Raw genomic sequence first — 16599 nt, 5'->3', positions numbered from 1 at the left:
TGGCAATGTGTGACTGGCTACATTTAATAAATGATTGACTCCTTCTAATTACAATAGATGATCTTGGCAAGTTCTCCTAGGATGACATGAGACATGCTAAGTACTCATATGACAATCTCATAGTCAGCTGGCCACATTCCTGCCTGCTTTGGAGAAGCAATGACAGGTAGAGCTCACCAAAGTGTCTTCAGTTTACTTCTGCAGTCCTGTGGCCAGAGCAGGGCTCCCTGAGGGCTGTGCCTAGCCTGACCTTCCCTTTCACTTGGGCACTCCCATAAGACCTGGTATGGCAGGTAAGATGGACAGGCTGGGGCCTCAGACAAGCATATCCCAAAGGCCAAGGAAAAGATCACTCTTCAACCAGCTTTGGATACTATGTATTTTAATTTGTAGCTACAACCAATGGGTATTTAAAAACTATACTCATAATGCCTTTCTCATAGCAAATATCTTTATAGTCTCAATGATTGAATATTACTGGATAGGCAACTATGTCTGGTGTTTTGAAGCCTTATAGGACTGCTATAAACAGATACAGGATACATGAAACAGTGCTGGGGGAAGGATAGCAAATCTACATCTAAAAATTAAAAAGCTAATAACTGCCGGGTGTGGTGGCGCACGCCTTTAATCCCAGTACTTGGGAGGCAGAGGCAGGTGGATTTCTGAGTTCGAGGCCAGCCTGGTCTACAAAGTGAGTTCCAGGACAGCCAAGGTTATACAGAGAAACCCTGTCTCGAAAAAAAAACAACAAAAAAAAAGCTAATAATTATAAACCATCAACACTTGATGGGAGTGAGGTCCATATCTTCATATAGGTCAATATATATTATATAGAGATAAGAGATAAAAATACAGCCATATGCTATATACATATTATATAGTACACAATAGACAGAATTCAACAAATTGAACACACATTAAATGTAAAACAACACAGGCTGGGTAGTGCAGCTCTGTGAGTTTGGAAGGGAGGAGATTCAGTTCAGTTCAGTTTATTGTGACTCGGTAAATAAAGGGGGGGGGGTGCTCTGAGAGGCCAGCACTGGCTGACCCGAGGTGAAAGAGTGACTCAATGTGGTGTGAGTGTGCCTCAGTGGATTCCCAGATAGACATGGAGAACACTTGGCCAGATCATGGCACACCAGGGTATTGTGTATGACCTATGAGTAGGCAGACTAAGTGCCTCTAGAAAGCCCACTGAAAGAACAGGAGACACACAGCCTCAATTTAGACACAGGAGCAGGATGTAGACAGGCGTTTGTCATTTTGGCATGGAAGCTTTGGAGGTGGCAAGAACAAGACCCAGCTATTTCAAGGGCAAAGGGGAAATGCCAAGGTTCTGCAACGGGGTGGTAGAATATGTGGATGGGGGGAGGGGAGCAGTGTGAGAGCCACTGGATTGGCTAGCAAAGAGACAGGAAGAATCTGTGTGTGTCTAGGAGTATAGACAAGATATAGAGTGCCCCTTAGATGCTCTATGGGGAAATGCTCAGAGGAAAAAGATGGCTACTGTGGATTTTGTCTCTTCTACTGCCTGGAGAAGTGGCTGAAGATGTAGATAAACAGAGTAGAGAGAAAGAAAAGTGGTTGCCTAGATTCCTCTAGCACACGAGAGAGCACAGCCTGGGACAGTCCCTACCACAAGCTTCCTCTGGACAATGCTGGTGTTTTCCCATATAAGACATGTCCATACAGTAGTCACCCGCACCCAGTCTAGGTGCTGTACCCAGAAACATTATCATATCCAAAGACCTGGGCTAAGAGCTCCCTGTGCTCCTAGTGCATTGGCTCTTGGGAATTGCCCTCTGAGCAGAAGACTCTCAATCACCACTTCACAGCCAAGGGAGTTCAGGTCCCCAAGGTGAGATGATTTATCCACAGTGGCAGAGCAAGATGTGCAGAGTCACAGTTAGCACTGGGGACTCTGTGATCTAACTCAAAGAGAATTAAAAACAGAGGCCACAGGGCATCGGCAGGCAGGAGAAATGAAAGATTTGGGGTCTCCCACTTCAGAAAACAAGCAAGAGCTTGGGGACCACACTCACCTGCTTTTAGCTCTGTCCTGCTTCAGACTGAGAGGCAGAGAAAGACATCACCTGAGGCATCCATTTAACTGAGGTATAGACAACAGCTGGCAGAACCTAAGTTTTGCAGGGGGTTCAAATGAGAGAAAAGAGGCACCAGAATACTGTCCTGCTGCCTCCCAGGAAGCGCCCAGGAGAAGCATCCATAAGAAACTTAGTATCTTTCCAAGGAAGGAAAACAGAAGCTTGGATATGGGCTGGGAGAACAGCCTGAGATTTAGACTGGGGCAAATTTTCCGTCTTTAGAAATACACAGACTGTGCTGGAGAGATAGCGCAGTTGATAAAGTGTTTACCATGCAAGCATGGGAACAAAACTGAGCCTAACCTCAGAACACACATAAAAACAAAAAGGCCCACAGGCATCCTGCAAATGCTTAAAATCCCAGTGCTAAGAAGACAGGCAAATTCTTGGAGCTAGCAGGCCAGCCAGTCTAGCCTTACGTGGCAAGTTCCAGGCCAGCAAGAGATTGTTTAACAAACAAAACAAAACAAAACTCACCAAGCAAGAGCAATAACAAAAGGCATATGGCGCATGAGAAGTGGTAGGTTAATCTCAGGCCTCTATATATACATGCAGACATGTACAGGAACATGTGTATGTAGGCATCAATGCATGTACACATATACAAGAAATATACAGAACAGTGATTGTTATAAGCTCTCGTAACTAAAACTTATCTTTAAGACAAAATGATTAACTAAAGAAATGGAATGACTTCCCATCCTTGAGTCATGAAGCACCAGGAGCCACAGAAGAGAATAGCCAAGGCTTGGCAACACTTGTGAACAGGGCTTCTGCTCACTGGGCATCCCTAATGGGAGGTATTGTTTTAGATTTCTAGAACGAGAATGGAGGTGCAGGCAAGGAAAGGAAAGCTTTAGAGGAGTTCAATAATATGCCCTGCACAATAGCTATTAGCACAGAGTCTCTGGGTCTTTCTCTTCTATTCAATACAAGGTACATCCTATTATCTGATGCCGCCAGGGCCCACTTATCCAGAAAACACTGGCCAGTTCCCAGTACCAAAGCAAATGCGAAACTCTCCAAACTTAATGCAAACCAAAGAGGTGACTCAAAGATAGAAAATGAGGATTTGTCGTCAAGTTGCAGGGACTGTGTGTACCCGGGGTGGTGAGAGGGAGTTGGAAAGTGGCATTCCATGTAATGAGCCAGAGAGAGTACCCCAGATGGGGAAAGGAATGGCCACAGGGAGCAGGCAAGGAAAGGAGGGGACGACAGCCATCATGTTACACACAGAAGCGGATGAGGGGTCATCATCCCAGAGTTAAGAGAAAGACCAAAGCCTGCGCTACTGACCCTCTGCCAGGCAGGCCTCCCTAAACTCTACGTGACTGTCCTCGGAGGACTGGAGACAGAACAGCTGTAAGGTTCTGCAGTCTTCAGAACCTCAGTTCCTAGCAGGGGCCATTTGGCCATGAAGATCAAAGAAACCTTTGCTCTCAGGCAGCCAGAGATAACCAGATTCTTCTTAACCTAGTAATGCTGCACTGTGCACTCAGCCATCTACTTCAGACCCCAAAGAACCCAGAGTGCACTTGAACAAGAAGAAACTGCTAGCAGACAGCTATGGGCAAAAGAATACACAGTTTTGCTACTTAACAGCCGGAGTTCACCCATCCAGATCGTGGCTGGCTAATACATGCATACCATCCCCAGACAGATAACACTGTACCCTGGAAGGCACAGAGCCGGCAGTGAGGAGAGGCAGGGCTCAATGTCACTGTGTCCCTGAACCCCACTGTGGGCATGTCCCAACAGGAACTCCCAGGCTTGGTGGCCATCTTCTACCAAGCCTGCTGCAGATGGCAGCATCCTGGGTGAGCACAAACAGGACTCTGCTCAGCAGATAGAAGTCGAGTCATTTCCTTAACAAGAACTCAGATTAGATTACTCTGTGATTACATGGTTCCGCGGTGTGATAAATTGGTTAATGACAGGATTCCCAATGTAGTTGCTTAATGGGAATTCAATAATTACAGGTGCCCAGGATGAGATGGTAGTCTAGCAAGTGCTAGCCACACGCTCCGTTGTAACAGCTGAAAAGCTACCTGGGACAGCTGAATTGGCCCTGACATGGAAGATGTGTTTCAGTATTAGCTTAGCTAAATGTCACATCTCACAGACTCCTGAAAGGCTCTTTTGCCTAAGCATCCAGACTGAGAATTCTCTAATGCTTTTTTTTTTCTTTTTTAAATTAGTACCAGACTCCATGGTAAAATCTGCAGTCAACACACAACAGTAAGAACAAATTAATATGGAAACTATTCACTAATAGTAAAATGGTCTTTCACAGACTTGTATGTCTGAGAATGTGTTCTTTCTAGAAATTGGTAAAACAGCAATTATCATTCCTTGAACTGGAGTCAATGGAAGGTCCCTGATGATGCAGGAATTAACTCAGCCCTGCTCCTCAGACTCCTGAACCAAGACAGGATCTACCGCTTCCTCAGGTACCACAGCCCAGACGGGCTGGGACGTCACAGGCTCAGAATCTCCTAAGGTTTGCACTTTGCACAGCTGTCCATAGGAGGGGCCTTGCCTCTACTGCCACACATTCTAGATAGGTGACACATGAGCTTCAACTCTACTTTCTGGAACTAGAATCTGTCTCAGAGAGGATTTCAACAGATTCCTGAAAGGTGTCTGCTGCTGCCACACCTGCTGTGCCGTCCAAGCACATGCATGTGTGCATGTGTGCATGCTCGTACACATAGACACGGATACGCTCAATGTTCTTAAAAATAAGTGAATATAAGGCTTCTTATGGAAAAACGGGAGAATAGCCATTAACTTTTCTTGAAATTAAAAATAAAAAAACCTCAGTGATAGTACTGCTTTTGACAATAAGGAAAATGGTGTATGGAATTCAGAAATCGTAAACTGGCCCATTCAATAGGCTTGAACTAATTTTTAAGACTCCAGATAATACGGCTTTGCTGGCTTGTGTTTCTAAAATGTCAGAATTTGGCTGGGATTAATGGTTCTCTAAATGGATAGGCTTTTGTGCTTATAGATGATGGTTCACGGATGGTCCCCCTGGCTACAGAATGTTATGAACAGTCACTGAAGTCTACTGACATTTAGTCTGGCGTCTGTATAAAGTGAGAGAAGAGAGTGGAAGACTCCAGAGACCTAGTCCAAACCACATGATCTAAAAAGCAGGTGATGGGAAGAGAGGCTCTCCAGTGTCACACCATCACAGAAACACGGGGGGCCAGGGGATCCATTAGGAGCAGATTCTAGCAGACCATCATCCTTCCCAAAGACATGAATAACAACTCCAGCACACTGACAGCATTCCTCACAGCATCCTCCTAAGGAGCAGTGTATATTTTGAAACACATCTCCAATCTTATCTTTATAACACAAACATCCTTGCACACTCCTGCTCCCAGGGTGTAATTACAATCTTGTATTGTTTTGACCAAACACTATCTATGCTGCTTCCTGGGAAGCTGTGCTTGATAACAACAGAAGCCTTTCAGTAGAGCTGAAGTGATAAACACAGGAGTCCTCCCTAGGGCCCTCGCCTAGCTGTGGTCCACAAGAATGTTTCAGACAAGTACAACTTTGCAGGATGGCAAGCCCAAGTCAAGGATTCAGGGCAGTGCCAGCCAACAGGCTTCTCTGCTAGGAGGTGGTTGCATGGGAACACACAGCCTGATGCACTGCAAGCGTGTCTGTCATGCATGTGCACGTGATAACTTCTGCCTCTCCCCGTGTTTGTGGCTAGCTAATTTGCATGATGTCCATGTGGACAATTCAGGATAAATAGTGTGTTCAATCTGACTTTCGCATTTTTTCTGTGGCAACAGATACATAATGGACTTCGATTTAACTTCTGTGTGTATGGTGCATGTACATGGTCTTCTGGTCATGTGCACACATGTGTGTCTGTGGAGGCCAGAAGTCACACATCTGCCTCCATAGCTCTCAATTATATTTTAAATTTCATTTTTATTAATAACTTGAGAATTCTGAATAATGCATTTTATCATAATCACCCCCCCTACTCTAAATCCTCTCACTTCTACTTTGAAAGCTCACCTTTCCCCCGCCCCCAACACATCAAGACCAATTAGTGTTGTCCATTTCTTCTTGGATGTGTGGACTACCTCCCAAGGCTCAGGGGTCACTGAGGGTGAGGCATCGTGAAGAGTCTAAGAGCCAGAGGCAGGCAATACAAGGAAACATCCTCTTTGTTCAACAGGGGCAGCCACACATATGAACTCACAGCCACTGAGACAACATGTACAGTCTTTGTGTAAACTTAAGCCACACAAAGTCCCAGCATGAACAAGAGACGTGGCTACAAAGTCCTTCCCCTAACTGATGAGCTATTGGCAAATGTCAGCTGCCAGGAGAGAGAGAATCAGCTGTGAGAGTAGCCCCTGTTTGATCGGCAGCTTACTTTTTGAGGCAGGTTTCTCTCGGAACCCAGAGCTCATTGATTGGCAGGTTGGCTGGCTAATGAGCTCCAGAGAACTGCCCAGACTCTGCCCCGTACCCAGCCCTAGAATTATAGACATACACCACCACACATGGCTCTTAAGTGGGAGCTGAGGGTGGAACTCACATCTTCATGCTTGCATGGCAAGCCCTTTCTTTACTGAGGCTTGCCTGAGAAAGTAACTTATTTTTTCCAAAGAAAATGAGTCAATCTGGAATAGATCACAGTGCTTGATAGTAAAGATCTGGTTACCTGTTTAATATTGAACAGTGCAGTTCTACAATAAGTCTATTCTGAATGACAAAGCCCTGATAGGAAGTCACGGGATCTCTTAGGGCCATACATTAACCCTGTGTTCTATCTTTCTAGTGTGGAGCTGGATTTTAAGCAACAAGAAGACAAACTGCAGCCTGTGCTGAGAAAACTGCACCCTGTCGAGGAAACTCAGGTCATCCCTTCGCCTTACACTCAGGAGACTCACTCCTCCACGCCCAAGCAAAAATCCAAAACTGAGTCCAAAAAGCATGGCAGGTGGAAACTCTGGTTTCTTTAAGACTCGTGGGCTCAAGAAGACCCAGACCGTCTTTTAAACCCACTGGGATTTAAGTGAGTCCTTTTCCGAATCGGATAGGATCAAGGGAACTGCGGTGCCAACGCGTGCTCCCTGCTTCTCGCCCTGCGTACCAAAAAGGCCTTCGCACCAACAGATAATCAGCAGCAAGGAGTGACTGTCACCCCTTGCCAGCTGTCCTTTGCAGTTCACTGGTATGGGGTATAAAGTCTGAAATAAAACTTACGTAGTCAAAGATAAGGAAAAACTCTAACCCCCTGACAGCGCCCCCTTACCTAAGAATGAGTATCAAGATGCCAGTGTTCCATATGGCAGGCTGTCTTTGTAGACAGTAGAACTTCTCATTATTTTTGGCTCTTTATTATTATTATTTTTTAAATGAGAAGAGAGAGCAAGCCTTGTGTTGGCAAAGGACTTCATTTTTACCTTTCATTATGAAATAAGCAGGGGCGAGTGCAGTTTTCAGCACATTCAATTCCGGAGAAAGCACAATTTTTTTCAAGTGGTCGGAGACCATGAATAATCTCGAAAAATGTGACTCTATGTATATCTGCCTTTGTGTGCTGTAGCGCTAAGCCAAGTGACCACATCTCAGTGTCAAATTGACACCACAGATTTAGAACCCTCTTCATCTCCAGATGGACGACATGTTTACTGTTCATTTTCCAAATGGCCAGCAGACAGGAACCACCCCCACCCCCACCGCCACCCCAAGTCATGATATGCCTTCAATCATTGCAAGCTGACAGGGTCAGAGCTCCTGGACACTAAGCTTTCTTAGATCTTGTTTTTATTCTTTGGGTACCCAAAGGCCAAGTGATGAATCTGGCAAGAATTGGGAAACAGTCAGAGATACACAATGGGTAATATAGTTACCTATAAATCACGGGTGCCTAGGCTGCAGCAGAAAGCGCTGGTTCTTTTTTTTTTTTTTTTTTTTTTTTTTTTTTTTTTTTTTTTTTTTTTTTAGCTCAATCCCCAGAGATGCTCTTTATCCCCAAGCGAGTGTGCAGCCAGGTATTTTATACAGTTCTTTATGCTTTGTCACTACTGTGTGAGATCTGACCATCGCAGAAACTTCGTGTTTCCTTTAGCTGCTACCAATGCCCAAACTTACCATTGTCTCCATTTAGCCTATCAGGAAATTGTATTAAATGGCATACTTAGGGGAAAGCTGTGAATCAGATGGTTTTAGGCATTTTTAAAAATTTGCCGTATAATTAAGAGTTCTCTCTTGATTTCATGTGACAACGTGAACCTCCACCCCTGTTTTTCTGCTCATTTCTTTGCGCCTTTACAAGTATCTTTTTGACAGAAACCAAACTCCTCCTGGGCATTAATGACATCTCTCAGTGTTCTGCTTCTCATGTAGGAAGTAGGAGTCTTTCTTTGCCTTTTTCCCCCCTTTTCGTATAACTTAACGTTTTGAATAGTTTGTAAGCATACCAGAAAACCCTAGTCTTCAGTATTAGTCCAGCACTTTCAGCTGGAACTGATGCTGATGGCAGCCTGGCAGATCAGACTGCAAACTGGCAGTGGCAAAATTTTGGGAGAAGGTCATGACCTTCTTTTGATGGGTAAGAGCTAAGGCTCACCACATGCTTGTCCTCTGGACTGAAGAATTTCATTTAGTTCTAAACATTTGAGTTACACAACAAGCTGTAAAAGAAAAAAAGCTAAAAGAATATTTTATGTGAATACTCTTTGGGGACTACTCAAACCACACTAGAGGTATGCTTAATTTAAAATGTAAGGGCATGTGCGTGTATACATGCACGCACAAGCCATGTACACACACATGCAAAACACACTTGTGCACACACATACATGCACGAAGACACATGCCTATGTGGAAGTACTCTACAAGAATACAATTCTGTAGAAGAGCAGTAAACAGGCCTGTGGGAGAAGAGCCCTGACCAAGCTGATCCGGTACCTTGAAGGAAGTGCAATTGTTTCATTCATACTAAACTTTAAACACGTGTTTCATGTTTTTATACTGTTTTTAACTGATGTTATAAAAATGTTCACAGTTTTCTCTTCCTGTGTTTGAAGAATCCCATGTTCTCAACGAGTGAAAGGAAGGGTTCAGCAGCTTTCTGTCCAGTGCTGCACATCTGTGCTGCACATCTGTCTCCATGGGAGCATATGTGACTGATTACCTGTGACGTCAATGTTTCCAACCAGGCTAGGGCCCCAAATAAAAAGATTGGACATGTGAGGACCAGAAATGAAACTCTGAAGATAAACCAATTCTTCCTCAAAAGAAAAAGCATCTCCCCAAACTGGAAACAAAATATATTGGCAAGCTCATTTCATAGCTGAATCACAATTTGCCAATGACAGAGGATGACCCTTCTCCTGGAAAAGATTGAACTCAAAAATTTCATACAAAACTAAGTAAAAAATTCAGTGTCCCCTTCTATGTAGATGTACACATGGCATTACGTATAGAGAGTAAATTATTATACTTGTCATTAAATATTTATTAATTTTTAAATAAAAAAAACAAAGGTAATGTTTTGTGTGGCTACCAAATTTCTTTCTCGGACTCTGTATGGGGGGATGGGTGGGGAGAGGAGGAATCTAAGAAAATAATAATGGATAGATACTTGGTCTAGAAGGCACTCTGGTGAGGTTCAAAAGGATGAGACTATCATGTGTACTCAGTGATCCCTATATGCCCACCTCTGACCCAGATGAAAGTTTGGCTTGTTTCCTTGCATAGAAGTAAGCTACAAAGAGAAGCAAAGGACCATGAACCTCACCACAGCATCTATTAGCCGCTCACCAGGGTATATAAATCCCCACACATTGGTGGGCTGATTTAATAGGCTGTTTTTATCTGACACAGTTACCACCAGTGGAGGCAGCTTCATGGGTGTGATGTTAGCTCAAGACTACAGCAACAGGTTCCCTCACCCATATCTCTTATCTTTCATATCTTTGGCCTCAGATAAGTATGAAGCCAATTCACTTATTGGAAGACAAATAGCTATATAACACAAATACCAAAAATGTCATTTAGTTTTGTGAATTAATGTAAACGAATCAAGCCATAATGGGTAGCATGTGTTATGGAAAGTCATAGGTCATGGGAAAGCTACACATTAACTTTTAAAAACCTTAGTAATTTTAATATAAGGTACTTCCACAGTGTGGTGTGAGCATGCAAGAATTTCACACAGACAAAGACATGATTTTTATCTCCTCTGCTGTAAGCAGAGCAACTTTGTGGGGGTAAAAAACAAAACCCCAGGACTCAGCAATATGAAAAAGCAAGAAGGATCCTCCTGCCAGCACTAAATATAAATGAACTTGTAAAGTCATTGCTCACACTATGCAGACAATAGGATGAAATTCTGAAGGCCACCAATAGTTGTCCAGCTGGAGTGATGCTTGTATTCAAAAGTCAAGTTCCTTCCATTTGAAGTAACTATAATACATTATTCCTAGAAATGAAGATTTGATTTTTTTACACTAAGGAATTTTAAAAGCACATCGATACTTTAACTTCAAGAAAACACCAACTTCAACACCAAAGCTCATAGAAAGGGAAGTAATATATTGGTGATAAAATTATGTTAAGAAAGGGAAGTAATATATTGGTGATAAAATTATGTTAAGACGTAGTGAAATGGCACTCCTCCCCTAGGTAACATTTATAAGTAGTGCCTTCCTCTCCTGCAGAAGCATCACAGGCTCTTATAGATAACCTCAGATGCTAGGGAATCCCTTGCCAAAATAGCCCCTCCCCTGTCAAACACTCTGCTCTTATCCATGTCCTACAACAAGTACTGAACTTTGTCCAAGACTGAGTCCAGTGAGGCAGAGGCTCCCAAGGTCACAGGCAGGGACAATCCAGACAGACTTTCCCCATCCCTGAGAACTGCCCAGGGGACTCTCTCCTCAGGAAAGGCTCACATCTCTGCCTAAGTGAGTTGGTAATTTTCAGTCTTCTCGTGTGTACCCAGGCCAAAGAAAACTCTATAGACATTGCCCTCACCCAATTACATCTTTAAAGGACTCGTTATCAGAATGGAAGTCCAATCATTTGAAAGAAGCAACCAACTAATGCAGCAGGAATAGGAACATCCCTGCTTATTAATCATTGTTCTCTGGCTTATCCCATGGAAGATGCTTGTGAGTAGCTCCAGTTCACACCAAATGGCTGATCTGGTCACTTCTTTAAAAAAAAAATCACTGTCCTTGCATAATATCACACATCCTGGATAGGGATGCTCTAATTCTGGGAGTCTAGACAGGCTTCCAAGAGGAACAGACAAATACAATGAATGTAAAGTCAGACCCAGTGCAAAACTGAATGTGCCACTCAAGAGTCTCTGATGGTGACTTTGTACCCCTTCCACCTGTTTCATGTGGTTGTGGCCACAGATGTCTAAGGACAGACCCATCCTTCATACTTGCTTTCTTGGTACTTAAGGGTTTGTCTTAATTTCTAAGTGGGGCAGGGGTTTAAAAGTCATTTTAATTCAATAGTAGGGTTATAGCATAGCCTGTTTTCAGCATCTATATGTTCTCCATTCGACAGCTGCCAAGTGCTTTGTTTATATTTTATTAGTTAACTTACAGATTGATCTTAATGATGACAGTTAGGATCAAGAAATATTTTCTCGCGTAGGAAATGCATTCCCGTGGTCACTTCAAATACAATCTACTTAAACAAATGCCACATGACAAAGTGCAAAGTAGCACTTATATAAAAACACTGCAGATGTGGATAAAAGTGGCTGTGCAGTGTCTGTGGCAGCTTGGCCACTCCTAACCCAGACAGAGACTGAATACCTAATAAATCCGCCCCCAGTGGAAAAAGCAAACCCATTCTCAGTACTAACTTTGACAATGTCACGGAATAAGTCTTCTAATGAAACACATCTAGTCGGGATGTTTTCTTTTAATAACTTCTATTTTAAAAATTCCATTTTGAGCCACCAGTTATACCTTCCCAGCTGATTCATAGTTATACAATTTCCACTACAGTTATGCAAAATGAGTAGCCCAAGAAGATGGAAACCTCTGGGGCACAATGGAGTGGTGCAGCTTGAGTACAACAGATCTCTAAACCATTTTCTGCTCTGTTTCCACCCAGAGAACCCACTGATGAGGCTTTTGTCCCCCTTGTCAGGGATGCTTTTGTGAAGATCCCCTGCTAATCTAAATTCACAGAGCAATAGGGTAGCATTAAGTTAATGCATGCATCCCCAGCTGGTACAGACTGTAATGCCAAGGTGACACACACTCAGGAGTTCTGTGGCCCCTCTGTTCTGCAAACAGCTGAGAGGGGACTTGAGGATGGCAGATGACTGACAGACACATTTGTCAACAATTCACATTTTAAATGGCCGATATCCTTCCCAATACATCTCCACACTGTCATCGCTTATTAAATAATTACAGCTCATTCACATTTCCGTTTGTGATTTCTTCCATGACAGCTTGCTTTTATAAAGCAAATTCAAAAGAAAGTCTTTGATTCTTTTTTTGTAAATATCCCAGTTGTTCAGAAATGGGGGAAGCTGGCTTAAGATCTCAATCCCCCTTTGACTTTTGGAGACCTCTGCTACAGTCAGGAATATGGGGAGTGGGCCTAGATATGACAGTTTCCCAAGCTTCCTCACTCCCAGACAGTGGCTTGAGCCTCTGATGCCTACTTCATGTGGATGTGGTACAGATGAGAAGGCCTAGTGGAGGCCCTTATTTCATACCCACATTAAGAATATTAAAGAGTTCATTTAAAGGGGACTGCTATGTGGACCTTAGAATACAAGGGCTTCTCCAAGCTTGGACACTAACCCATCACAAAAATCAGCATCAACTCAACATCTGGATTTTGCCTGCAGAAGACTGTAGCATATGTCTTATGGAAATGAAGCAACATAGAGATAGAAGAGGACTTATTTTGTAAGGCTGCTGCCTACATGTAGGGCAGAAACCAGAAAGGCGCTTTCATACATTGATACTAGCTGACATAGACCACAGCAATCAGTATTCCCCCTTGGTCTCATGGCAGAGGCCGAGACAAACTGGCACTAGAACCAGGAACCACAAACAGACCAGGTTCCAATGTTCTGTATTGTTTAGGCAGTGGGGGTCGGATGGAAGGAGCCATAAACAAGACTCTTCCAAGACATTAGTAAGTGCCCACCTCAAGCAGCCACTAAGAACTCGCTGTGGTTGTCATTAGGAATCAGGGAAAACCTTTCAAAGAGTCTGAGACCCCACACTCTGAGAGACACGCTGACCACACTCTTCCCTTTATAAAGTTTTGTGCATTCTACACAATCACTCACATCCAAAACGACATGCTAGTCACGGATCATGCACCAAGAGATTACAGCTCTTTAAAAGAATGAAGCTCAGAGCCGGGCGTGGTGGCGCACACCTTTAATCCCAGCACTCGGGGCAGAGGCAAGCGGATTTCTGGGTTTGAGGCCAGCCTGGTCTACAAAGTGAGTTCCAGGACAGCCAGGGCTATACAGAGAAACCCTGTCTTGAAACACCAAAAAAAAAAAAAAAAATGAAGCTCAGTTAGTGTCCAACTAGTCAAGGCTATGTGCCCTTAACTAAAGGAAGGACCATGTTCTCTAAGCAGAAACAGAACTGTTATTCCCTTAACCAGACACAACAGTACTGTCTCCCTAACCAGAAACAGAAAACAGGCTCCCTCCCAAACCGGACGCTAACCCTCCACCTTAGACAGAGGCAAGGCTACTTTATCAGACTCCTTGGATTTACACCAACCCACCAGTTGGACCCTATTCAGATGGTGAAGCTTTGGCAGGACCTGAAAGCCCCTGAGCGCCACCATGTCAGCACCAGCCTTCAAGCTAACTTATTCTAAGAAGGGTTACAGCAGAACAGCATGATGCTTGCTTTGGCTGCAAGCCATACTCCATCCATTCTATAGGGAGGCACTTTCCAAGTTCCCATGCAAGTGTGTACAAAGTGCACTAGAGCCCGATTGCAGGGGAGCCCCCAGGTGCACTGGAGCCAACCCCCAATCTTGTTTATGGGGCTCAGTCTTCACTGAGTGCTAACACACAGGATGTTCCCAGTCCCTGAGAAAGTCACAGTAAGAAGACATCAAGAGTTCAATGCTGGAAAAGCCAACTTAAATGACAGCCAATTCACATGGAAGCCTGTTATTTCCTACTTCATACCTATGATAGCCCAAACTTAAATGATATATCCCTAGTCAAGGAAAATCTGAACATGGCATGGTCTGCAAGTCAGAGACAAGTGCACAGTTGCATTAGACAGGAAGAGACCCAGTACGTCTTGGGGCTACGATCCACATTCTGAGTTACCCACCTACCTACTTCACCCACATGATACCTCCAGTTGTGAAGCCTGTAGACAGGGACACAGACCCCAGGCTAGGGTGGTTGTTCAACCAACAGTCAACTTCTCCCCATTGGTTCTCTAACTGAACATGTGGAAAGGATCAGGGTCACACACCAATGCGGACCAATATGCCTTTACTGCTGGTGGGTGGAAGACTACAAAAGCTTTTGTTCTATTATGGAAGAGTTTTGTTTGTTTGTATGTTTTTGTTTTTCCCTCTGCTGACAGGCCATCCAGCAAGGATAGCTAAACTGATGTGCATTTGATAAAATGAAGTGCTAATGAGAAAGCACATGTGGGCCTCAGGCCAAATGTAACCAGATGAAACCATTTTGGGGGATAGAGATGACACATTCTGCACACCAGCCACCATGACACGGAGTTAAAATGACAGTGACCATTGAAATCCGATAGAATGTTCTTGAAATAAATGGTTTTCCACAAGTAATGACCCATTGGGAGAGAAACAACTAGAATGCATTTAGCAGACAATAAAATTGCTAAAGTAGATTACCTCAATTACCTTTTAAGGTGCTTCATAAAATGCTATCAAAAGCACTTTTAACATAAATACAAAGAGAGAACCCACAAGAAGAGTGAAGTCTTAGAAGAAAACACACATCGTTGACAAAACAGTGGGACTGACAAGAATCCCAGCACCAAGTGTTATTGTCTCTGACACAATGGGAACCTCTTCCCCGACAGATGCTTCTAGAACTATGGGAAATCAGAACAGACTGTTTCTCAATCACATGCTCCCTTTGAGAAAGAAAGTTCATGTCCCAGTGGACAGGAGAGGAGCAGTGTGACTGGTGTGTGGGGAACACTTGGGAAGCTACAGTGTGTGTCTCTGGGCACTTACAATGAGCTCAGAATCCCGCCCCATGGAAATGACCGTCCTGTTCACAGTCCTGAGCAGCTTCTCCATGATGATCTGGACGTGCCTCTGAGTCGGTCCCTGGAGGGAAGAGATGCCGATAAAAGCCAAGAGCACAGACCATCATGGTCCCCCAAGCCCAAGCACTTGTCACCGAACCCAGTTGCTCTGTACAGAGTCAATCAATTAGAAGCCTTAACGAGATGAAAAATGGTCTTTGTCAAAGGCAAATGCCTTCCTGAAGAAAACTCGAGGCCTTTTATTAATTATAGCCCATTAATGATAATTTGTTACATAATCGTGGCAAATTAATTTAACCAAACCTTAAAACTAAGAGCAAATCCATTTAAACAATATAATGTTTATGATCCCTGGTGAGACCGCCAATTAGTCTTCCAGAGACGCTTGGCCATCTGTAAACGGAAGGCAGGCAGATAACAACGCCGACTGCTCTGCGTGTCACATCCCGATAACTTAACTGCCGCACGAAACAGAATGTTTTAGTATCAGGGCAGCAAATTATCTAAAATTCACAGTGCCATGGGGAGAATTTATTCCCTTGTTTAATGTGAAATGGGATGTGGATTCTCTCCCACGCATGTGGCTTGAGTAGGCAGGCACCTGAGCAATCTCTGAGTAGTCAAATGCTCTTTCTTGAGGTTGCCCTACAACCTCTTGGCCCTGGCTTTCCTCTGAGAAATGCAAAGGGCCTGTCCTGGGAGCACTGGGGCTGGGCCTGGGGAAGACATCCAAGCCTTGGGCAAGGACCATGCCTCTGAGGAAGGTACCTCAAAATCCAGCAAAGGTTGTATCTGATCCATTGAGCACAAACCAGGCAGAATGGGATAGCTAATCATCACTGTCAACTTTACTGGATTAAGGAACACCTAGGGCATTAGTAAGCTAAAGCTTTGATTAGCTTTCCATGGAGGATTAGCTGAGAGGGTAAGACACACTCTGAGTATGGGTGGCAGTAGCTCACGAGGTGGAGTCAATAAAAGGACTGAATAAAAGGGGAAAAGGAGAAAGTCACATCAACACCAACACCCACCCATCCCCTTCTTCTGCTTCTAGATTTGCCCAAATGGAAGCAAGCAGCCTCCTGTAGCTACAGCTAGACACTGGCCCAGACCTCCTGTTCCCTCTTTCCCTGCCTCAGTGTTCTAGAGCCTCTGAACTGTGAGCCAAAATTAACCTCTCCTCCTTTAGTTGACTCTTATCAGGT

General features: G+C 43.9%; 2 protein-coding genes across 4 annotated transcripts in view; one reads left to right on the top strand and one right to left on the bottom strand.

Annotated features, from left to right (window-relative positions):
• Insyn2a (inhibitory synaptic factor 2A) overlaps positions 1 to 9647 on the top strand; it is a 56061-nt gene extending 46414 nt beyond the window's left edge. Inside the window, exon 4 of one of the 2 annotated variants that reach the window (XM_021220226.1) lies at positions 6931 to 9647. In XM_021220226.1, coding sequence (XP_021075885.1) covers positions 6931 to 7114 — 184 coding nt within the window. In that variant the 3' untranslated portion in view covers positions 7115 to 9647. The remainder of the gene's footprint in view (positions 1 to 6930) is intronic. The other variant, XM_029539021.1, reaches the window with a different exon arrangement.
• Dock1 (dedicator of cytokinesis 1) overlaps positions 1 to 16599 on the bottom strand; it is a 503515-nt gene that overhangs the window by 279284 nt on the left and 207632 nt on the right. For both annotated transcript variants that reach the window (XM_021220215.2, XM_021220207.2), the window contains exon 27: positions 15360 to 15455. In XM_021220215.2, the coding sequence (XP_021075874.1) occupies positions 15360 to 15455 (96 nt within the window). The remainder of the gene's footprint in view (positions 1 to 15359; positions 15456 to 16599) is intronic.

The sequence above is a fragment of the Mus pahari genome, chromosome 1, assembly GCF_900095145.1.
Source record: "Mus pahari chromosome 1, PAHARI_EIJ_v1.1, whole genome shotgun sequence".
NCBI classification, from domain to species: domain Eukaryota; kingdom Metazoa; phylum Chordata; class Mammalia; order Rodentia; family Muridae; genus Mus; species Mus pahari.
Note: the sequence above shows the minus strand (reverse complement) of the source record. Positions and strands in the feature narration are given on the sequence as shown.